Here is a 26,518-nt window from a genome sequence, read left to right on the forward strand (position 1 = left end):
TCTCGTACTTCCAAAGCATGTTGAAACACTCACTATGTAGCTTGTGGACACGGCATCTATATGTGCAAAGTGAATGTAAATGTTTACATATCTATTCACGACAAGATTTTACTTGTCAACAACAACAATGCAGTCTACACGTGTACAGGCTGACGTGACAAGTTGAATACTGTGTATCTCAACATGCTTTGGGGAATGGAGCAAGAAACTGTAGTTGATATTAAAAGACGAAAATAGTGAAGAAAAATCATGGAAAGGCAACGTTCTAATTTCGTGAGTGATTTTATTTTTATTTAATTTATTATTTATTCGCAAGACCAACAGGAGTAAATTCCCAATTTCAGGCTCCGAAGAATATAGAAATTACATACAATTACACGTACATACAATTGACAAAAAATTACGATAAACACGCAAATCATGAATAACAATAATATTTCATTGTACTAGTTTAAAAATTACTAAATATGTTGAAAATGTCAATACTTGAGAAAAATGTTGATATATCGTTGTAAGCGCTTAAAGCACGTGGCATAAAGGAGTGTTTACGATATAATTTATTCTGGAAAAGGGTGCCCGAAGTGGAAGGTTTACCCGTAGACTACGTCTGACATTAAGTGGGAATGAGTCAAATTAAAACAATTTATCACAGAATAGATACATTTGCATAAAAAATAAGATCGGAAACCTTCCTACGATTGTATAAAGGAGGAAATTTGAAAAAATTGCATAGTTCTGTGACTGAAGAACAATAGCGCATATTTAGTTTAAAACATAAATACTTCATAAATTTCTTTTGAATGCGTTCAACCTTATCTACAAGATTTTTTTTTGCCACGGATTCCAGATAAGAGAAAAGTATTCGAGGTCACTGCGTACCAGGGTGATATACAGGGTCTTGACATCAGTAAGAATGGATAAACTCGTCTACTGTTTAAATAAAAAAGATTCTCGATACAGATGTGAAAAACATCAAATTCAGCAAATCAAGAATTCAACTCGGGTCACCACTAGCAGATTACATGAATTAGACTTATGAAATGATCGAACTCGGCGATCATTACTTGTTCTTTTGAGACTTTTGGTGAATAAGCGACCTCTATGCTCTGATATCGACAGAGATTTTTGTAGTTCCGTCCTGTTCTTTTCTGTGAAACTGCATAATCTATGATAATAGCTATACTTCGGCAAGAAGCGGCTACTCTAACTTCGGTTTTCCCACTATTATATGTAACAACCTAGTGCTGTTACACAATTAGAACATATCTGATTCATCTGCAAACAAACACGATGGCTCCAAGGCTTGGTGTAGAAAGTATCACAGCTACAAGCAATAACCGAAGTTACAGGTCAACATCATCCCAACTAGCAAGGATACTGCGTGTCCGTCAGCTCGGGGCGCCACACTGACTTCTGCAAAAGAAGAAATTATTTTCCAGATCGATTGACCTAGTTGATGAGTAATTACTGAGAAAACTGAAAAATGAATCCCAGTTAGGAATTGGAGCTACTTTCATTTTACCCGACTCTATCCGATAGCCTCCCTAGCACTCGTATACACGTGCATGCGCGGAATGTGCATGTTCTCTATCTGCGCACTGAAATGTCCGCCTTTGTTACTTTCCCTTTTTCCTTACAACCCTTTCTAAAGGACAAAATCACCATCCTTTATCATGCATACGTGCTATGTGAGTTCCTATCTTTATTTGCAGTACACGTCAATGGAGTAAAAACATATCCTCTTTTTGTTTAGGGACCGTCTCAGATTGTCGCATGAGTTTAAGAAACGAAATTCCTTCGTTTAGATCAGACCCCCTGCCCCTCCCCCTAAACGAAAAGTCAAAAGTGCGAAATATTGATGTCTGCCTGAGAGTACGATGTAGCATTTTATCATAGCTACTGAAGAACTTTTGATCACAAAATAAAAGTGCGAAAGTGAAGTTCACTAATTGAATGCAGGTCAAACCCCCTCCCCCCCGTAAACGAACGAATTTCGCTTTTTGAACTTATGCGACAATCTGAGACGGTCCCTTAGGTAGGGAGTGGACCATTCGTATCAGTCAATACTTAAATAATAATCCAAGATGATTCGAATCGGGCAGCATCAATTTTATCCTGATTGTCCTAGCCCTTGTCACTTGGCATATTGAAAAAAAGAGTGTTAAAATATGGTGTAAGACACCCTTGCCCCTTGCAAATTTAATCCGACGTTGAATGCATGACTTTTATCGTGAGCACCATCCATCCCTTGGGTTGGCAAAAAACGTGATCTTGCCCGTGTTTTCATACTTAATTAACTTCATTACACCGAATACAAATTCTGCGTCTGAACGTGTACGTGGAAAAAGTACGCACAGCATAGAAAGAAGTCCCAGGAAAAGAGTCGCCGCTGTAAATGGTTCCTTTCCCTGATCGCCATACCTAAAATTGCTTTCAAATAACTTCTAAGAATTGAAACAGCATTGCTGTTTGCAGCTAGTCGTACGTACTTACTTACACTTTAATTGTACTATGGTGTAGTCTAATTAGAGTGGCGTGCTTTCTGAGCAACCAGTGCACGACGATTTGTTATGCGCATAAAAGACGCGCACTAAACTCAGATACGTCCGCAGCTGTCAAGATCACCTCATCTACTTATTAGGCAAAGAATATGTTAATAATTCCTTCATGAAATCTACGAAACTGCCAATATCCAGCTTTGCAAATATTATTTAATAGTACATTGCGAGATGCGTTCAAGATTGGTATCTTTACGAAGCATCATTTTAAATGGGAACATTATAGTCTTGTGAAAAGTTTCAAGCTTTTTCTTTCTTTTTTTCTTTCCTTTTTTGTTTTTCTCCTTTATTCTGTATTCTTTGTGCTGTTGTCATTGTTTTCTCTCATTTTTGTTGATGAATAAAACAGAGAAAAATTACCGAACCGAGAGGGCAACAGAGTCCTACACCATATTTTAACACTCTTTCTTTCAATATGCCAAGTGACAAGGGCTAGGTCAATCAGGATAATGGTAAGATGGTGCAAGACATGTAATAAAATATAATAAGAGAGACGTGTTGTATAACAAAAACATTCCAAAAATAAGACCAGGTAAATTGGTAATTTCCGAGTAAAATTCATTTTTTGGCCCTTGCACTGTTGGCTGTTTTAAAGCATATTTTTTATAAGTAACATATTCTGAACCGTTGCCTGGGCTTGTTAACCAATTCTAGTTATGCAACAATCCTAACTCCCTCCGTAAGAATTTATAGGTGAGAGAACATTGCAGTTTAAATGAATTCTGGGAATATTAATGGTATGCTGTAACCTGTTCCAATTTTACCGCAGTTACCATGGAAAGAAAAAATCTAAAAATCACAGATTTTAAGCGGGTGGCCGCTTTTTAAAAATAGCGCCCTCACATGGGCATTTTTAATACCAAGGAACGCCCCTTTGACCATATATGGGCATATTTAGATTACAGGTGACTGTATACCTTTAATCGTCAATGTGTGAAATCTATATCATCAGCGTCTTCATGAATAATGTTCATTATGATGTCTGGAAAAAATCCGTGCCCCCTCCCAAATCATCATCGCTGTCATCAGCGAATAAATCTTCTACAAGACGAAATTTTTAACGTCCCAGCGAATTCTTCCGATCCCCGGACGAAATAATGAAAGCTCACTGTAAGAGCTCTCTTTTTGACGTAACGCCATCATGACTTTAATAATTACACAGCATGCAAATTTAATCGGGCACTGAATGCATGACTTTTATAATAGCCTCGAATGCATTGCACTCGCTATCGTTATCGCTCACAAAGTGTTCATTTTGAGAGACTAATTTGCCCCTTATATTTCAATATAATACAGTCTCTTGGCGCGTTCATGATTACATACAACACTGCTTCAGAAGCCAAATGATTTAAAACGCCCGATGCCTAGATAGCAAACAACATGAAACAGCTTTTGTACAACATAGATTTTTAATGAAGTGTGAACAAACTCCTGATGTCTTTGGCTTGTACATATAGGCATGCTCACGGTATAGATTTTCTCTTCGAAATAATCATTTTTGGACTATCCTATTATATGCCTTAGCTCCACTGCCTGCCTGACTGTTCTTGCCTCCCTTCATGTATGTCCCGCACTGTTCAATAACGACACAAAACGGACAAACAGAGAGAGCTTCATACGTCTCTTGGGACAGCCAGTGACAACAAGATGCTTTAGTCTTGTACTCATGGAGAAAGACAGAGAGGCATGGACAGACAGGTAGAGACAGACAGGCTGACAGACAGACAGAGGAAAATACATAAAGACAGCGGTATACAGCAGCGCTCTTTCAATACCTGTATCACAGGAGAAGTCCACTTCAAGATATTTATAGACGCCGTAGCAAGGATCTCCAAAAACCACATTAGTGACCTCCGGGTGGCAGTTGTTTTTCCCCTGGCATAGGTTCCGGACTATCTCGGTGGAATTCTCTGCCCTGCAGTTAGTGTCATTATGGAGTTGATCTGAGCCGTAGGCATGGAAGCACACATCCTTGGATAGACGTCCATAGTTGGCATTCTTTATTGTCATCACGTGATTACTGTTACGGCAGCCAATTGTGGTGTTTTTGTTTTCGCAGATTATGCCTACTTCTGAATGAGGGAAGATAAAACGTGAAAATCTCAAATGTAGACTGGGTCGGTCGATTTACAGATTGAGGCTATGCGCACCATGAAACAGAATTCGAAAGTTGTTTTAACTTTCGGAAAGAGCCTCGGAGGCGGTCGTCGGAACTGCGCCTGCGGGAATTTGTTCAAGAACAATAATATTCCATGGACGATATCCAGATAGCTTGATGCATTGGGTCAATATAGCTGCAACATTTAGATTCTATGATATACATTAGGACAAACATGTTTTAACTTTCATCAATCGTCAAGGGACCTTGGTTACAGTGTCTACATTGGTCGTATAGGTCCCATGCGACCTTTAACGCTTTCACCACCATGGTTTGTCCCAAATCCATTGTTTTCTATGGTAAAGTTGGACCTGTACACAGGGAACTGGGGGTGAAAGGGTTGAGCGCAGTTCCGACGACGCGGACCCTCTCCTTTAAGTTAACTTTAAACCAGGCTCTTTCAAAATCAAGAATAAAAATCGGGTGTCACGACATAAAGTTTGAGAATAAATATTATTTATCGATTTCAAGACCACCTAAGACAGTAACGATACGTCCCAACTATATGAACAAGAGAGAAGCATAAAAGGAACAGTTACATCTGTCTGAAGATTGCAAGATGCATAAAACTTAAGCAACAGATATTATTATGCACTTGAAGACTTTCCTAATACACTAAGTTTCGGTATTAGAGGACGTGGAGTCCAATAAAATTGGACTCAGAGCACAACTTTTGGTGTTATTGGATGCTATTTTGACCTTTGACCTCATAGCAACTTTTCGTCATCACAGGGAAAAACAAGACAAAACTTCGGAATTGTTTAGACAAAAAATTTACATATAACGATCATACGTCACGTAGTGAATGATAGTCAGTCAAAAACCTGTGAATTAATGTGAAACTATCTCCCTGAACTACAATTTCTAGTACATACACTGTACTGCGTGCGTTGAATTTCAAAGTTTCGTTTTGTCGGCTTTAAGTTAGCGGACGCGCTGAACGCGTTCCCCGTACGTCTGCTCATGATCTTGCGACAAAGAATATGACAGGGCATTCTCAAAACGCTATAATTTTGACCTTTCTGGTAAAATTGGACTGGTTATTATAATAATAATCATATTTCAATAAGTTTATCCACAAAATACCGTTATTCATGTCATCGTGACGTATATCGTACGCTTTTGTATTATCCGTCTGGAACACTTCCTCCTCGACACGATGTACTCCAACATAAACCACGGTTATTGTGAATAATCTTATAAGACTTTAGTTTCATGCGTAACACAAATAGTTAGACAGATATTAATTATCTTTCTGACGATTCGCTGATATTCATGAAAACTTAAGTCATATATATGATTCCTTTTTACTTTAAGTTAATCGTGTGTGTCTTCTATGTGTATGTATGCATGCATGTCTAATATATATATATTTATATTACATGCCTAGAGGTGAATGCAAATCAGTGCATTGATTTGAATAGGAACATCCGGGATGTTAGCGGGCCGGTGAACGATGTACTGACCGGTTTCCATGGTTACCCGGGCCAGTGAAGCCTTTCGATGTTTTCGACGTCAAAGTGGACGCTTAACGCTAGATGTAAAATATCCATGCGCGCACTGCTATTTTGACTTTCGTTAAAATCTGTTTGATGCTGGTCGATAATGGTAAAATTGTTTGAAAATGCCCTGCTTGAAAAAAACGTCATATGGCATTTATTGTGAAGAGGCATGTAATAAAAATATTATTGCCTGAATACATGGGTTTACCGGTATGTGCCCTCGCAGCAGGTGACAATTTGCCCTCCTGGCGTCGGGCAAATTGTCACCTGCTCTCGGGCACATAAACCCATGTATTCAGGCAATATATATATATATATATATATATATATATATATATATATATATATATATATATATATATATATATATATATATATATATATATATATATATATATATATATATGCCGCATAAATTATACGAGAATGCAACTTACTTACCTGTTTCACAGTGCAATTCTCGATCATTGTCATCATAGAATTTAGTCACACATCCACCGCAGTAGTCAGCTTTGCAGGTAGCATTCGGGGCTGCCTCACAGTTCACGTGATCGGCGTCACAGGGACTGAGCGTACAATTGACGAAAGGCATGTCCGGAGGGCAGTCAGGTTCCTCATGGATAACGGCTGATCGCAAATGTCACCAGGAAAAGCGCAATTAGGGAGTTTTACAACATTTTTTATTACATTTCACAATTGTCGACTATGAGAGTGTTCGTTTGCAACAGCGATAATCGTACACGACACATTTCTGTCAACATTCTGAATTTTTAAATCCTCTTTCGTTTTCTCGTGAACATGGTATACGTAAATCGATGTGCACTTTGTATTGGATGAAAATGAATAGCATGTTTATGTTATATGCCCATCAAGTAGCTTGGTTTAACTTTTGATGATAATTTCACCATTTCTATTTTGAATGTGAACCATAATTCCTTGTTTTTCTCCCCAAAAAATGTTGATATACACAGTATCCAGCTTGTCAACTAAGCCCCTATGTTGTAAACTGCATTGTTATTGTTGAAAAGTGACTTCTGGTCCGGATTATAATTCAAATGTAAACAATAAAAACGCATTTTACGCATTCGAACGATAAGTTGACAAGCTAAATAGAGGACATTTCAACATTCTTTTGGGAGTAGAATAAGTAGTTGCAATTGACATATAAAATAAAAATTATGAAAAAAATCATTGAAAGTTGGCATAACTGGGGCTTTGACATGAAGGAAAGGAATGTGAAGTCCATGACTGAACATGTAGTGAGAAATATGTAACATATTTTAACAAGTGCGATATCTAGTACTGACAGTCTTAACTGTAGACTCTCGCCAGTCGCTTGTACTGCTTGGTTGTGTCTTACTAAGTGTTGAACAAATTCAGATACCGAACCACTGAAAATTTGTTGAAGCGTTGCCATGGCAGCAATTTTTCAAAATGGCCGCCAGACAAGGTATTTCTCACCTAGTAAATGTCAACTGCACAACGCGTTGAGTAATTTTGGGTTGAATATTTTCAATTAGAAAATATGGGAAGAGTAATTTACATTTTTTTTCAACTTTTCTTAATCGTCTGACTTGTTAAACGGGTAAATACAGACAAAAACACAATTCGTATGCATAAAATGCACGGTATTAGATCCTATCAAAGGACGACACTATGTCAGCAGTTAAGAAATATTAGGCCGTGGGCTAGAAGAGTACATACACCTCTAGGATATTAAACATATTTATAGAAGCCTTAGGATCCCTATAATACGAAATAAAATTTTAACAGAAAAAAAGGGATGCAATAACTGTTATGGTTGTGTTTTGAAGAGTACCGCAAAATCACTATTTTGCCCATACCCACGTGCATTTGTCCGGTAGTACTTGTAAGTCATCTGCTAAGCTTTTTTTAACATAACCTGACTTGTTGGGTATCATTAAAATGGAAATTTATTCTTCTTTAAAATGACATATGTAATATGCAATATCTTCCATAGATTTTTTTAATGAAATACGACCAAAACTTACCCGATACCCCAAAGGTTGCTATGTAAATTATAGCTAATATCAAATTATACCAATGTTTTACCTTGGCATAATACAAAAAGGCAATGCTTTGTATGATAGCTGTTTTATTTGCTACAGGGACATGTTAATCATGTGAAATAAATTTTTGACAGGAAAAAGATTGGGATGTTCTAGCTCTACCGGTCATATTTTGAAGGATACCGCAAAATCATTGTATTGCCAACTCTAATGCGTTTTCGTTAAACCTATCTTCTTGTAGGTCATCTGCTGAGCTGAATTTTTAACATAACACGGCTTATAGGGTAACATTGGAAAGTAATGGTATTCTTCTTTCAGATGACATATTGTAATATGCAACATCTTCCATAGATTTATAAAATATGACAAAAACTTACCCCATACTCCAAACTTTATTGAAAATTCATGTCACTGCTTATCTTAAATTCTACAACCCTTTCACCAAGACATAATAATAGGCACTGCCTTGTATGAAATATCTTTTATTTACTACGGGGACGCGTTATAAATATGAAATAGACTTTTAACAGAAAAAATATTGGAATGCAATAGCTGCTGCAGTCATGTTTTGAAGGGTATTGTAAAATTAAGCAATAACCCCCGCCGCAGGAGGGTATACACGAGATTTGGTACAATGCGCGACATATAGCACGAGCCGATAGGCGAGTGCTATATGGAGCGAATTGTACCAAAATCGAGTGTATACCCGACTGCGAAGGGGTTATTGCTATTATATTATATCAACTTGTGTGTCTTTGTCGTCTTGGTCCGGCATTTTTGTCAGTTTTCAGCCCAAAATGCAGAAAACTGACGTCTGAGAGATCGAACTTCGGAAATTCATTGCCCGAGACCGAGCATTTTCATAAGTTTGGATTACGTTGACAACACACGAACACATATCCTATGATAATGTACGCATTACGTCAAAATTTCATTATATTTACATGCAACGCGAACTGCTGCAGACACAGAAATGGGTCAAGAGTTCAAAGCAAAGGAAAAGTAACAATTTTTTTCTTACATAAAAACAATAGCGCTGGCGTTTTTTTTTTTGGCGTACTAAAAATAGATTTGTCTCATTCACGTCAGTCCGGTGTGCGCCAACCGCAACCGTCATAACATTCAGACAGAGGAGGTGGTGCAGTGGGGTTACAGGTTCTATTTTTGATGGATATTTTGGATGGATAATTTGTGCCAGAAAACGTGCAGTTTTGAAATAATCCAGACATGGATTACGGCGATTGTAGCATGTATGAACAGTTGTAATATGGGAGCAGAGTGTGTTGCCCAATTCAGCGAGAGCTGGACGCTGACACAGCGATTTTCGCGTCGCAGTCGCATTGTTATTTTGAACTTCTTCAAGTTCTTGGGCTACATCGTTAGAACACCCTGGTCTGTTACAGCCCAAACTCTAGGAAGGAATATCTGACGTACCGTTACAGTGAGGAAGTTTCAATTTATTTGTGTATGAACGAATACTAGTAGTAGCTTCGTTTTAAAGAGCGGTATGTCGCGTCTCGACTCCTGCTGAATCGATCAAGCAAACTACACAGTGCGCTGTTACCCTATACAATTTTGTACATCATCATACCAAAATAAATGTGTTGCTTCGGAGATTTCTTTCATCATAGACCGCTTATTTAGGTGAGTTACAGAACCATACTTTATCTCTGTATCGAAATTCGAACTCGGTCTTTGTAACAAAGCGGACTGTTTCGGATTAAGTTCAGAACCACATCGTTCAATGCACCGACCGGGCATTTTCAAAAATGCTGGTTTAGGGGCCCGTTTTACCACCGCTATCAGTGCTAAAACAATATTTTAGCATCGCTCTCGTCCAATCAGAATGGCGCATGGTAGCATGATATAATAAAATCACGATTTTGACGGCTTATCTTACACTCTACCATTGTTTGCTACACATACTACAGAAGGCAATTTAATTTTTTTTTTTTATCTAATTTTTTATCAGTCCATCATCCAACAGGCGTTACCCCAATACTACAGAAGGCAATTTAATTTTTTTTTTTTATCTAATTTTTTATCAGTCCATCATCCAACAGGCGTTAGCCCAATTACAGGATGAGGTATGCATAACCCACTAACCCTCAATGGAGCACTGAGGAGTAAAGTGCCTTGCTCTGGGCACAACACCGTACTAGAGTCTCGAACTCACCATCCTCCGACAGTGAGTCCGTTACTCTGTACCTACTGGGTCTTGAACCGGGTCTCGAACTCACCACCCTCTGATAGTGAATCCGTTACCCTAACCACTTGGCCACGATGCTTATATGAAACCAGTTTCGTTTGAGCAAATGTATGTCAAAATATGACATGAACCTTTAACGGGAAGATAATATGATTTAGTAGCCATTTGGATCATGTTTGGAGGGTATCAGATATGGCAAATGCCTGAAACATATATGTTTTAATCAAACACGTCTTTATGAAAGTTGTCAACCAAAATCATAGTTATTGATGATCTCAAAATATCATCAAACATCGTATATTAAATTATTTTGTTTCAAGTTTGCTTTGTAAGATTGTGCGGAATTGCGCCTTTATAGGTTTTGTTTGCTAATTTTCAAAGGTTTCTGTATATATGCCAGATAGCTTAAGATTGGACCTTAAAAGTTCTTATCTGACAATCTAATTTAGTGGTTTTTGGCAGAGCAAGTTTTTGAAAACCAAACCATGGTGTGCGTTATACCCGCTGTAAAGGAGACGAAAAAAGAAAGGCATTTTACTGAATTATACAACCCACTGATTGAGGAGCAAGGTGCGCGGAATTGCGCCTTTATAGGTTTTGTTTGCTAAACTGTATGTAAAGTCTATTTGGCTAAACTAGCTTTATACGATAAGCACAACTAATTAGGAAAAGTTTAAATGATCCAATAATCGTAATCTAATCATTGTACATTATATCAAGTTTTACCTGGGCGTTCCTGAAGAAAAACTTGACTATGTATAGATATGTCAGAAAGCTGCAATCCCTTCATTAATATTTTGGATATATCTAATATTTAGCTCCTCTAAATCATCGTTTCTAAACTTCATAAATTTTCAAAAGTTTCTGTATATATGCCAGATAGCTTGGCTTTCTCAATTAACAAAACTTTATATGTATATATATATATATATACATACACGTACTACTTACCCGCTCTAATGATAGTTTCTAAACTTCATAAATAAGCAGAAATTTCTAAAGTACTTAATATCCCTATCTAGATATGTCCCATATTTAGTTGATTTAATTATCATTTCTAAACTTTATAAATTAGCTCAGGTTTAGCTAGGCATTCTTCAGTAAAACATTTTCAGGATATATACGATGTTGAGCAGATTTAAGGTATAGACACACGTTTAATGCACTTTTACAGAGATTTTGGTTTTATTTCAAAATTGGAGTCCGTACCGTATGACCTTTACATGAGGAAAAATGTCAAGACAATATTGTATAAAGAAATGCTTAAAATACTAATAAAAATAGACTTTTTGCGAACTACGCGTACTGTTATATTCGGTTGTGTACGGATTAGTTAGGACAGGGACGCAAGGTCAACAGATTATGTTAATTTTCTGATCTTGTCCGGCGCGCATGCGCATACATTCCACTGTCCTGTGTGTGTGACGTTAATAATAATGGCTTCGGTGGTGACAAGCGGAAGGCAAAGACGCGTAAAACGTACGTAAGCGTGGTCATAAGAAGAGAGTAAGTAAGATCATGGACCAGGCTACCACTACCAGAACAAAGGGTCGTACTAAGATTGTCTGACTAAGGTCGTACTATAGCAACGTGGCAGAAGATGAGATTTCGGACACGAGTCTTTCTTCCGACGAGGAAGCTGATTGATTATCTGATCTGAGTCTGTCTACAGTACGCTTATTCCGATGCGAAGGTCGGCGATAAGTGAACAAATTCGTGAATGAAACTAGTGGACGTGTCAAGCGATGCGTATACATAAATTTTCATCTTCCAGGGGAAGTTCAACAAGCGGGCGCACGGGACGAATGACGAACTTGGCCTCTCCGCCGGGCGACTGATGCCGTATGTTGTGGGTTCGAACCCGATTGAAAACTAGCCGGATATTGAATAGTCACCGCCATGGCTTCCGTGACGCCGCGATGTCGAAATCAATGTGGTTTGAGTACTCTGTCGTCCAGATCACAGTAGCAATACATATCGTAAAACTGTGTTTCGGATTTTCGGTAAAATTTATGGAACAAGAGAAAGTCTTGCCGAAGTGAACGAAACCCGTTTATTCATTCAAAAACCCAGAGTGTACTTTCACACCCTTATTGTGCTGAAACAAAAGGGAATAGAAAAAATCTGGGACACCGTTTTTTCCCCAGAGTACTCAATTGCTGATTTCTGTTAAAAGATCTCAAGTCGCCATAGTCCTTGAACACCTAATTTTTTTAAAATAAGTATCATCTAACGTGTGTCTCTACCTTAATTATCGCTTATGATTTTTAAGAATTAACTCAAGTTTAAAAGGATGTTCTATTGTTTAAAAGCTTGTATCCGATACGTAGTCGATCTAATTATTGCTTTTACACTTTGTAAAGCAGCTCAAATTTAGCTGGGCTGACATGTTCAAAATTTTGGAATAACTTTGCTGTAATTGTATGTCACTGAATGTACAGTATATTTATTGTGAATACTGAACCACGTTAAATCTCTGAGGTTTATGTTTCAATCTCGACTGGAGTGTCACTATTTGTATAAGAAGGAATACATCACATTTGATCAGATAATCGGCCACCCAATACTACCTTCCTTAGGTCTTGGTGTACGTGTCAAGTGGATAACTAAAATATGATTGGCAATTTTCTAGGGTTGCCGTTTAAACTTGTTTTCTCAGCCTATGTAAACACCATTGAAAGGAATTAAATACTCGCCGGTTGACTAGCCATGCAAAAGCAAGCACAGGTCCGGGGAGTGCCAAGCACGGACATCACTGACAAAAGTGCAGGATTGTGTTTGAGCTTTGCTTTCCCTACCTTTCATGTTTGTTAAAACGAAAGAAAGTTGAGTAATACAATTTAATGACTATAGTACCATGTTTTCGCATTTGAATAAAAAATTGTGTACTATCAAGATTAGGACCGAAATACACGATGTTCAAAATATGATCATTCCAGCCCCGCGCCCACACAAAAATTGAGCAGTTTGGGATTATGGCTCATGGCCTAGTTTATTGTTCCCGATGTTTTCCTCAAATATTTGGTTGTCCGATGTACTTGACACTTTTCGGGAAACTTGTACCTAGTGGTCTAAAGGCTCTTCAAATAATTTTGTATGGCCCCTTGTGCTTGTTACGGAGATACTTTATCTCAGACAAAGGTTAATGAACCTAGCGGTCATTGATACCAGTAAAATGGTTAATTAAAACAACAAGATCTTAATTATAAGTTGATTTCCATAAAAACCATATTTGAGACAAACGCACAATAACGCTAATTACGTTTACGAGGATTTTTACGGAAGTCTGGATGAAAACAAGAATATATTGAATTATATTAAGAATTATGAAGGTAGTCATTACGTTTGCATATTAATGGAAACCTGTCAATTTAAGATCAAGACTGTATTGATGTTTATGATTGGATGTATCATTTTATCTTTAATTCATGTCTATCGTATGATCAAAGCCACGCCTTAAAGATAACGTTTAAAATCCCATTCTAAAACAATACAAGTAAGATTAGATTGGAATAGAGAGAGAGGAACACAGTGGACCCAAGACATTTAGACTATGGGGAGAAGCGTATCTTGGGCGATGGCAACTGTCAAGCTTGTCTACAGAGAAATAAACTCTATGTAGTACCAACGAACTCTAAACGTCTCGTGTAGTCAATACACTGAAGATCCCAAGGTACCTCTCGGCAGCCAAGGCGAGTTCAACATATAAACTCCCCATGAAAGAACGAATAGTAAAGGGTGAACGGAACGTTACTACTGCCATTCTCCACCATGTTACTAAGCGTGTTACTAAGCGTTTTTCTTCTTCATGGTAGTAGTAACGTAGTAACAGTAGTAAGTAGTAAGTAGTAACGAGACTTTTGAGTTCGTTGGTACTACATAGACTTTATTTCTCTGTAGACAAGCTTGACAGTTGCCATCGCCCAAGATACGCTTCTCCCATAGTCTAAATGTCTTGGGTCCACTGTGTTCCTCTCTCTCTATTCCAATCTAATCTTACTTGTATTATTTTAGAATGGGATTTTAAACGTTATCTTTAAGGCGTGGCTTTGCTCATACGATAGACATGAATTAAAGGTAAAATGATACATCCAATCATAAACATTAATACAGGTCTTGATCTTAAATTGACAGGTTTCCATTAATATGCAAACGTATTGACTACCTTCATAATTCTTAATATAATTCAAATATATTCTTGTTTTCATCTGAACTTCCGTAAACATCCTCGTAAACGTAATTAGCGTTATTGTGCGTTTGTCTCAAATATGGTTTTTATGGAAATCAACTTATAATTAAGATCTTGTTGTTTTAATAACCATTTTACTGGTATCAATGACCGCTAGGTTCATTAACCTTTGTCTGAGATAAAGTATCTCCGTAACATGCTTGTGAGGTGTTAAACTTCCTTTTGTCAGTAACAAAGTCTCAGCTACAAACAACATGAAATTCATCAAGAACCTATCATCGCTAAAACTAACAAACACCGAAATAACAGCACTAGGCAAAGGCCTAAAATTCATTCCGACACCAACAAAATCAAACATAATAAAACTACTTCAGGATTTCAATAAATATAGTCGTAAAATGAGACTACGCTACATCATGAGACACAAACAATCGCAACAACACCCATTCAAAGAAAAATCAAACTAGACTCCCCGAACAACAGAAAACACAAAACTTGAAAGTTATCTGGAAGCTACTTAACTTGCACTTCTATAGAGATATCCTATCAAACAAAGAAACAAAGCATGTCGCGTACCCAAAGAATCGCGATAAACAAGCTTGCAAATAATAGACACATTACCATAAAACCCAGACAAGAGTCGGGGCATCGTCATTGTCAACACAAAACATTACGTACACGAATGCGAAAGGCAATTACGCAACACTCAGTATTATACACAAATATATAGACAGTGACAACACAGAACAAACAACAAACTAAGAAAAGAATCTACACTGCGACTGATGAGAAACCACACGGGTTTCGAAACGCAAGCATCAAAGGGCCACTCAATCAACTTTGAAACACCATAGGTCCGGCTGCGGCTTGCCATAAGCTTTACCCACATAAACAAAACATTACCGTACACACTAATCCAAACTTCCCTACAAATATCCGAAGCGAAACAAACATTTTTATTAACACAAAACAATCGGATAAGAATGAAGGAACACATATCCGAAACGAATCAAAGACAAACTCGACACAAAAACATTTTGGAAAGTAAGGTGGGGAACCTCTTTCACACTTTTTTACATACGACAGTGGCTCTGTCGGTAAATTTTAGTCGAGTGGAAACCGAATAATTGGAAAAGCCGATCTTTTGCGAAGACGACCAAAAGGTGTCAAGCGTATCTTCCATTAAAGTAGAAAGGTAAACTGTGCATAACAAGTCATTGACAATGACATAGTCCCCAGTTGTAATAGGAGTATTAGTCTTGGTGGGGCAGGGAAATGTGGTCATTAAGAAGTATCACTGGAGTGTATATGTTGAGATCTATGGGCACATAGGTCTATGTCGTTGTTCCTAATTTGAAACACATGAGGCATGTCTAAGTTATGGTTCTAAATCGGGAAAAAAGATCAGGCCTCTAGCTGTATTGGCCAGCCATGAAATACATATGCGCATAGTAAATGAGGTACAAGATGTCACATCTTAAGGTCTAATGCTTTGTGGGTTCGAGTCCCGGTTGATACCATCGTATTACCCCATCAAAATTGAAGGGTATAGAACTTGTGGTTACTGAGTTATGCATATATATGTAAAATCAAGGTCACGTGAAATTTTGAAAAAAAAATTGTATTGTTCATTAATCCCTATATGCCAAAAATCCGACCTCTAGCTCTATTCGCTTGCCCAGAATTAGATGTGTGCATAATTAATGAGCTAAAGCATGTGTTGTTATAAGGTCTCCCATCCTACTAAAAGGACATAGCACTTGTGGTTACTTATTTATTGACATAAACGTATATTTTAGGTAAAAGGTCATCGAGGTCACATGACATTTTGTCAAAAAACTTCTATCCTATAGTTATCCCTATATACCAAAAATCAGACATCCAGCTCTATTGGCTTGCTCAGAATTAGATATGCGCATAATTAATGAGGTACAGTATGTGGCGTCATAAGGTCTCAAATCACACCAAATATGAAGGGTGTACCACTTGTGGTGACTGACTTATGGACAAATATGTATATTTCAGGTCAAAGGTCATTGAGGTCACGTGACATTTTGTCAAAAAAATTGTATTGCGAAGTTATCCCTATATACCAAAAATCAGACCTCTAGCTCTATTGGCTCTTTCAAAATTAGATATGTACATAATTAATGAGGTACAATAAGTGGCTTCATAAGGTGTCCCATCATACTATACATGAAGGGTGTAGCACTTGTGGTTACTGAGTAATGGTAAGTATGTATATTTCAGGTCAAAGGTCACCCAGGTCACGTGACATTTTGTCAAAGAAATTGTATTGCTGAGTTATCCCTATATACCGAAAATTAGACCTCCAGCTCTATTGGCTCGCTCAAAATTAGATATGCACGTAATTAATGAGGTAAATATTTGACGTCATAAGGTGTCCCATCATACCATATATGAAGGGTGTAGCACTTGTGGTTACTGAGTTATGGACTAATATGTATATTTGAGGTCAAAGGTCACAGAGGTCACATGACATATCAAAATATCTGAGATATCTGCGTGAACTGATGGACGAACGCATGGACGAACGGACGGACATGACCCAATCTATAAGCCCCCTGGACTTCATCCGTGGGGACTAAAAACTGTGTCACTGCATCCTTTTTGCAATGTGAATACGATGAGAAACTAAATTTTTATTTTTCTTGGCCTTATACATGGGGAGTCTATGTAGAACTGCCTTATACATGGGAGTCTATGGACTGCCTTATACATGGGAGTCTATGGAGACTGCCTCATACATGGGAGTCTATGGAGAACTGCCTTATACATGAAAGTCTATGGAGGTGTAAACTTAAAAGTATTTTAACATAGCCAAATTTGATCGCATTGTAAAACAAATCGATGTCATCTGTATGGGGTAGGGTACTATCCTTGTGCAAAGTTTGAAAGAAATTGACCAAGGCATGTCTGAGATATCTGCGTGAACGGACGGACGGACGCACGGACGCACGCACGGACATGACCTAACCTATAAGTCCGCCCCCCCCCCCCCGGACGGTGTCCATGGGGACCGTCGTTTCAGGCCAGATCGACGGTTTCCACCCCGTCAAGTTCTGTGTGGGCGCAGGGCTGTCATGATGGGCATGGATCTACATTCGTGCAATAGACCATTGACGTGACGTTGAAATAACTCTTAAGCTTATTTATAAATCATGAAATTTATATCAAATTACACAGGATCAATATGTCAAATGAATTATGAAAAGCAATGTATAAAACATAATATATATAACCAAAAATTGATGATCGCTATGTTTAAAAATGGCCGCCACACCAGAACTAGGCTCTATGCTTAAGGGCTGAGTATCCAAATTGATTTATATTATGATAATTTACATTCATACCAAATTTCATGCTTTTATCACAAAATGCACAATTGTTATGAAAATTTTGCTTATGCCGCGCCACTATCTATGACGGATCTTTCTTTTGCCGTCATTGATGACGTCACAATACCGCACGTCTGTAGATAGATACAGCATGCCCGTATATTGTAAACCGAAAGTAACCGTTAGACGGAGTCCAAGTGCATTTCTACAACTGTAGGTCGTTGTTCGGTGGAGTCCTACGTAATTTTATTGGTTGAAAGATTCGTTTGAGTGTCTAGTACCCAGCTTGACTGGTCTGGCAAACCTTCCTGTGAAAAGTCTCGCATGCCAGACCTCGAAACCTGCGTGCGGCGCGAGCGGCGAAGCCGCGAGCAGCGAGTATCCGCAGGTTACTAGGTCTGGCTAGAACCGACGTGCTATATATACTGTCCAATAGAATGCTTCGAAAATCGGCTGGATGAAAGAGTATATCTGTTGTTTATTCAGAATGTAGGTGGAGCGTCTAAAAATAGCCTTTTGAATTTGACTGAATGATCGTGTCATTCATCCAGAAATGTTTCATTCGAAGTAAACTGCTGTACGTTGACCTCAGACAGTACGGCTTCATGAAATCACGGTTACGCTATCCCAGTGACCATGATGAAAAAAATCTGCAAAAATGATCTGTGCCGTTGAAGAAAGTGGTGATGGACAGTCTGAAACCGAAGCAGGAGGTAGCCATGCCAGATTATCTGGAAGGAGACGACGTTTCCGTGAATTTGCCGACAAAATATGGCCAATCTCTAATTTTAAGATTGCTCCGGCCTTGCTTCAATGCTTGCGATTGCATTTTGTTGATCGTCGACATCCTCTATGGAGTTTGCTTTTTCATTTTGCTCCGTTCAAACGAAGCTCAGATTTTGGCCCCATTCAACTGCCGATGAGCTGGTGGTAAATGGCCTAACAAATAAATTCTCGCCGTAGATTTTTGCTCGAGCGTTTTTTCGGCACAGATATGTGAAACGTGGTGGACAAGTACAGTGAAAATGCGTTATGGCCGTCTGTACGCGGTGGTCCAAAGTTATACTTATTAGCATAGGAAAGACAGCCCACTTTTGACGTCATCACATTCCTGAGCAGTTGGTTCTTGCCAGACCTCGTAACCTGCGGTTACTCGCTGCTCGCGGCTTCGCCGCTCGCGTCGCATGCAGGTTCGAGGTCTGGCATGCGAGACTAACCTTCCTGTGAAAAGTTCGGAAATCGATAGGCCATGTTTTAAGTAACCCAGGGCTCGAAATTAGCGGTAGTCCCGCGTCCACTGAGACTACCAACTTTTCTATCGGGCTACCTAAATCTATGGTAGTCCACACGAACTACCAAAGCCTGAGACATGAAATTCAGTCAGTACTTAGCATGCCATGCCCGTCCGTCACTTTGGGACGAGCTATTAAAATGCGGTCAAACCCAGGTGGACACAGAAAGTCCAAACTATGACTTTCTTATGCAAATAACTAAGACGACCGGTCGTGCTGTGGAACTTCGCAACAGAGTTACAATATTTGAACTGACCTACTTGAATAACAGGGACAGGAAATTATGGCCAATGAAAACGCTTTTTCATTGCATTTCGATCATAATTAGTCCGTGGCTAGAGGGGGTCTACGTGCACCCCCCCCCCCCACAGGATAACAAACCTGTATTTTTCAGAAGCATTGGGATCCCTAGAATACGAAATGGAATTTTAACAGAAAAAATATAGGGATGGAATAGCTGTTATGGTCATGTTTTGAAGGGTACCGCAAAATCACGATTTTCCAAGCCAAATGCATTTTCGTCAAATGTGTCTTCTTGTAAGTCATGTGCTGAGCTCATTTTTTAACATAACCTCACTTGTTTGGTATCATTAGAAAGGGAATTTATTCTTCTTTAAGATGACATATTGTACTATGCAATATCTTCTACAGTTTTTGTCAAATATAACCAAAACTTACCCCTTACCCCAAAATTTAACATTGCAAATTACAGTAAATCTCAAATTCTACCAATTTTTTAGCTACGCATGATAAAAATGCAATGCTTTGTCTGAAATCTGTTTTATTTCATACAGGGACATGTCAGAAATATCAATAGACTTTTAACAGAAAAAATATTGGGAATCTACAGCTGTAACAGTCATATTTTGAAGGGTACCGCAAAATAACAGTGTTGCAGATTTGCATGCATTTTTGTTAAAACTGTCTTCCTATAAGTTATCTGCTGAGCTTGTTTTTGAATATAACCTGGCTTCTTAGGTATCATTAGAAAGATAATTTACTAATCTTCAGAATGACATATTGTAACATGCAATATCTTCTATAGTTTTCATGATATATAACCAAAACTTACCCCTTACCCCAAAGTTTACATTGAAAATTTCTGTCATATCTAAAACCAAATTCTACAATCTTTTAGCTTGACACAAAAAAATCTGGCCCTTTTTGCTATTAAATCTATTTTATTTGGTACAGGAACATGTCAGAAATATGAAAAAGAATTGTAACAGAAAAAATATTGGGAATCTACAGCTGTAACAGTCATATTTTCAAGGGTCTCGCAAAATCACAGTATTGAAAACTCGCTTGCTTTTTTGTTAAATCTGTCTTCTTATAAGTCATCTACTGAGCTTGATTTTTGACATAACCTGTCTTCTTAGGTATCAATAGAAAGGTAATTTACTGGTCTTTAAAATGACATATTGTAATATGCAATGTCTTGTTTAGGTTTCATGAAATAGGACCAAAGCTTACCCCATACCCCAAGGTTTACACAGCAAATTACTGCAAATCTGAAACTCGACCTATTTTTACAATTTATTAACTTTATATACAAAAGGCAATGCTTGTATGCAATCTACGAAATCTGTGTTTTTGTTAGAATAGTATGTTACAAATATGAAATTAACTTTTAACAGGAACATAATATGATTTTGTAGCCTTTTGGATCATATTTGGAAGGGTACCAAGGTATCAGGGCAAATTTGCCGAAACACATACATTTGCAATATTTGGGTTCCCCCTCCAAAAATGATCCAAGTGGCTACTAAATTGTATTATCTTCCCATTAAAAGGTAATTTTATACTTGTAACATACTTTTGTAACAAATAAATCAGATTTTAAATAAGAATTGCCTTTTGTATTATGTGCAGCAAAAAATGGTAGAATTTGTGATAAGCTGTAATTTGCGATTTGAACTTTTTGGGTATGGGGTAAAGTTTGACGATATTCCAGGAAAACTATGAATGACATTGTATATTACAATATGTCATCTTAAAGAAGAATAAATTTCCCTACTAATGATACCTCCCAAGCCAGGTTGTGTCACAAAATAAGTTCAGCAGATGACTTACAAGAAGAAGAATTTAACAAAAAAGGTGCCAGTTTGCGGTACTGCGATTTTGCATTTCTCTTCAAAATATGGCTGATACAACTAAACAGTCCAAATATTTTTTCTGTTAAAAGTCTATTTCACATTTTTGACATGACCCAGTACCATATACAACAGATTTAATACCGAAACAGAACTATTTTTATCATGTCTAGCTAAAATTCACGGAAATTGATCACGTTATCTATGACAGTACTTCCAATATAAACCTGGGGTATGGGGTACGTTTTGGTCATATTCCATGAAAACTATACAAGATATTGCCTGTTACAATATTTCATTGTAAATACCAGTTAATTACCTTTCCAATGATACTAAACAAACCCGGCTATAATCAATAACAAGCTCAGTAGACTACTTATAAGATGACAGATTTAACAAAAACGCATACGAATCAGGAATACTGAGATTTTGCTGTACCCTTAAAAATACAGCTGTTACAGCTATAGAATCCCAATTCTTTTTCTGTTAAAAGTTCATTTCATATTTCTGACATGGCCAGTACAAAATTAAACAGATTTCATACAAAAAATTGCCTAATTTTTTATGTCTGCGTAAAAAATTGCTTGAATTTGATATTAGCTATGACAGTAGTTTTCGATGTAAATTTTGGGGTATGGGGTAAGTTTTGGTCATACTTCATAAAAATCTGTACAAGATATTGCATGTTAAAATATGTCTTTATAAAGACTAGTAAATAATCTTACTAACGATACCTAACAACTTACATTATATTCGATAAGAAGCTCAGCAGCTGACTTACAAGATGATAGATTCAACAAAAATATACGCAAGTCAGGAATACTGAGATTTTGCTGTACCCTTCAAAATCTGACTGTTACAACTACAGAATTCCAATCTTTTTTCTGTTAAAAGTCTATTTTATATTTTTGACATGACCCATTACCGAATGAAATAGATTTCATACAAATAAATGCCTGATTTTATATGTCTAGGTAAAGAAAATGGTAGAATTTGATTTTAGCTATGACTGCAATTTCAATGTAAATTTTGGGTATGGGGTAAGTTTTGGTCATATTTCATGAAAACTATGCAAGATATTACATATTACAATATGTCATTTTAAAGATTAGTTAATTATCTTTCTAATGATACCTAACAAGCCAGTATATATTCAAAAACAAGCTCAGCAGATAACTTATAAGAAGAACAATTTAACAAAAATGCATGCAAATCTGCAACACTGATATTTTGCGGACCCTTCAAAATATGACCGCTACAGTAGTAGAGTCCTAATATTTTTTCTGTTAAAAGTCTATTTCATATTTCTGACATGTCCCTGTACCAAATAAAACAGATTTAATAGCAAAAACGGCCAGAGATTTTGTTTCTAGCTAAAAAATTTGTAGAATTTGGTTTTAGCTATGACTGAAATATTCAATGTAAAATTTGGGTAAGGGGTAGGTTTTGGTTATATATCATGAAAACTATAGAAGATATTGCATGTTACAATATGTCATTCTGAAGATTAGTAAATTATCTTTCTAATGATACCTAACAAGCCAGGTTATATTGAAAAACAAGCCCAGCAGATAACTTATAGGAAGACAGTTTTAACAAAAATGCATGCAAATCTGCAACACTGTTATTTTGCGGTACCTTCAAAATATGACTGTTACAGCTGTAGATTCCTAATATTTTTTCTGTTAAGGTAGTATGCACCTCGAAGGTGAAAGACTTAAACTTTTGCTCTAACTTTCCTCAAGGAATCGTTCAATCATTCTCTTTCAAATCAAGAATAAAAATAGGGGGTCACCGTGCAAATTTTGGTATTAGAGAAAGACATTACTCAAGATTTACCGATATTTGAAATTCAAAATGGCTGCCATCCCCGTGTTAACTCTATAGAGAAAAATGAAAATTTCAATTTCGAAAACTAAGCCGGTAAAAAGTTTTCTTTCACCAAGAGCTTTAAAAACCCCCACATGTGGTATATCAGAAGAGAATTGTAAAAGTTTGAGAGTCCGAATGTCTGTCCCCGAGGTGCGTTCTACCTTAAAAGTCTATTTCATATTTCTGACATGTCCCAGTACCATATAAAACAGATTTTATAGCAAAAAGGGCCTTTTTGTGTCAGAGTAAAAAGAAATTGTAGAATTTGGTTTTAGCTATGACAGAAATTTTCAATGTAAACTTTGGGGTAAGGGGTAAGTTTTGGTTACATATCATGAAAACTATAGAAGATATTGCATGTTACAATATATCATTCTGAAGATTAGTAAATTATCTTTCTAATGATACCTAACAAGCCACAAGCCCAGCAGATAACTTATAGGAAGACAGTTTTAACAAAAATGCATATAAATCTGCAACACTGTTATTTTGCGGTACCCTTCAAAATATGACTGTTACAGCTGTAGATTCCTAATATTTTTTCTGTAAAAGTCTATTTCATATTTCTGACATGTCCCTGTGCCAAATAAAACAGATTTAATAGCAAAAGGGGCCAGATTTTTTGTGTCAAGCTAAAAAAATTGTAGAATTTGGTTTTAGCTATGACAGAAATTGTCAATGTAAACTTTGGGTAAGGGGTAAGTTTTGGTTACATATCATGAAAACTATAGAAGATATTGCATGTTACAATATATCATTCTGAAGATTAGTAAATTATCTTTCTAATGATACCTAACAAGCCAGGTTATATTGAAAACAAGCTCAGCAGATAACTTATAAGAAGAAAATTTTAACAAAAATGCATGCAAATCTGCAACACTGTTATTTTGCGGTACCCTTCAAAATATGACTGTTACAGCTGTAGATTCCCAATAGTTTTTCTGTTAAAAGTCTATTTCATATTTCTGACATGTCCCTGTACCAAATAAAACAGATTTAATAGCAAAAAGGGCCAGATTTTTTGTGTCAAGCTAAAAAAATTGTAAAATTTGGTTTTAGCTATGACAGAAATTTTCATTGTAAACTTTGGGGTAAGGGGTAAGTTTTGGTTAAATATCATGAAAACTATAGAAGATTTTGCATGTTACAATATGTCATTCTGAAGATTAGTAAATTATCTTTCTAATGATACCTAAGAAGCCAGGTTATATTCAAAAACAAGCCCAGCAGATAACTTATAGGAAGACAGTTTTAACAAAAATGCATGCAAATCTGCAACACTGTTATTTTGCGGTACCCTTCAAAATATGACTGTTACAGCTGTAGATTCCAATATTTTTCTGTTAAAAGTCTATTTCATATTTCTGACATGTCCTGTATGAAATAAAACAGATTTCAGACAAAGCATTGCATTTTTTATTATGCCTAGCTAAAAAATTGGTAGAATTTGAGATTTACTGTAATTTGCAATGTTAAATTTTGGGGTAAGGGGTAAGTTTTGGTTATATTTGACAAAAACTGTAGAAGATATTGCATAGTACAATATGTCATCTTAAAGAAGAATAAATTCCCTTTCTAATGATACCAAACAAGTGAGGTTATGTTAAAAAATGAGCTCAGCACATGACTTACAAGAAGACATTTGACGAAAATGCATTTGGCTTGGAAAATCGTGATTTTGCGGTACCCTTCAAAACATGACCATAACAGCTATTCCATCCCTATATTTTTTCTGTTAAAATTCCATTTCGTATTCTAGGGATCCCAAGGCTTCTGAAAAATACAGGTTTGTTATCCTGTGGGGGGTGAACACGTAGACCCCCTCTAGCCCACGCCTAAATGTATCAATCACAATTACACGGAAATTATGCCTGCTCCCTACAGAAAGCCAATGGTCTATTTTTAGCCCTTGTACAGTATGTCTCGGTGCTGAGCAGGTCGTGTCGTTTTCATGAAGACTATCAAAATTTGCATACAACTCTGAAAGTAAAACGGGTTGTCAATAGGTCATCAAACCTTTGAGTATCACTATCGTCCATTATACCTGTTTCCTTGGGTATTGAAGATGTGCAGTACTCACACCATATGGCTAGAAAATTCACTTCATGGGCAGAACTTCTAGAAAAATCTACCAACCATGTCACTGGGCTACCAACTTCTGACAATGGTAGCCCAAGTGGACTACCTGGACCCTGAAAAAAGTTAATTTCGAGCCCTATATAAACCAAAATTTACCTCTCATTTGCGAGCTTCAGAGGTGAGATGATATTCGTTATGAAAACATTCTTACCTGTACATGTTGTCACAGCAAGGAGAAAAAGCGCCAGACTGCAAATTCGCTCCATATTGTTGTTTACCTGATTTTTGTTTGCTTCGAGCGCGATCGGTCGTGCAGCAACTTAACAATGCATGAACCGCTCAAGAGCGAAATGAGGTGACAGTCATTTTTTTGTATGGGGGGGGGCAGAGATACAGATAATTCTAGCGTTGACATAAAAGTCTGAAGTTTCTGATGCGATATCTCAATCTCAGACGATTACTGAGTACCTGCAGTTTGTAACTTTTTTTCATGTGATACACTAACGTTCAACTCAATTTATGTTGGTAACTTTTTCTCTTCATGATTTGCCCATTTACCCCATAATGAAAACTATTGCCACATATATAAGGCGGTTTCAAATTAACTTTGAATTGCTCCAGTGAAAAGCAACCCACATTTCATACCATTCATAAGGAGGCATGTGTACAGATAAGATTAAAAAAGGATCTTTATATTTCGTACTTGTATAAACTGGGAATTCATGACTTAAAAAGTTTTAAAACCCCATTGAATCTTACATATTTTTGCTTCATAAGTCTCTGAAACACGTTTTGGCTGACTCAGCAAACTCCAAGTATTGAGGGATTATTTCCCGTCATGGACAATCCATAGTAGAACTAAATATTTTCATCCGCTCCCGGTATGGTTGGCAGACAAGTAAGGAGTTGAAAATGGTCCAGGAATTCATCTTATGTCTGATAGATGTTACATAAATTGCCGGACAGTAAGTCTTAACCTTTTTCAACTAAAATACCCATAACGCCTTACTTCTTCAGTTCCAAATGACTGAGACACGCTAGGCATGTACAAAGCTCAAGTAAGACATGTCCCTCTACGTGCGGACGGTGTAGTTCTCGTCAGGACTAAAATACAGTTGTAAACAATTATACCATCAAACACATACAGGTTGTGTTCGGAACATTCAACATGATTTTA

General features: G+C 37.1%; 1 protein-coding gene across 1 annotated transcript; it reads right to left on the minus strand.

Moving 5' to 3' along the window:
* Positions 1 to 263: 263 nt before the first annotated feature.
* LOC139136875 (L-rhamnose-binding lectin CSL3-like) lies at positions 264 to 25,672 on the minus strand. Its single transcript, XM_070704711.1, has 4 exons — positions 25,553 to 25,672; positions 6,660 to 6,845; positions 4,334 to 4,630; positions 264 to 1,413 (listed from the first exon to the last, which is right to left on the minus strand). The coding sequence occupies exons 1-4, from the start codon at positions 25,605 to 25,607 to the stop codon at positions 1,325 to 1,327; spliced, it is 627 nt and encodes a 208-aa protein (XP_070560812.1). The 5' UTR covers positions 25,608 to 25,672; the 3' UTR covers positions 264 to 1,324.
* Positions 25,673 to 26,518: the final 846 nt, after the last annotated feature.

This window comes from Ptychodera flava, chromosome 7 (genome assembly GCF_041260155.1).
Source record: "Ptychodera flava strain L36383 chromosome 7, AS_Pfla_20210202, whole genome shotgun sequence".
NCBI classification, from domain to species: Eukaryota; Metazoa; Hemichordata; class Enteropneusta; family Ptychoderidae; genus Ptychodera; species Ptychodera flava.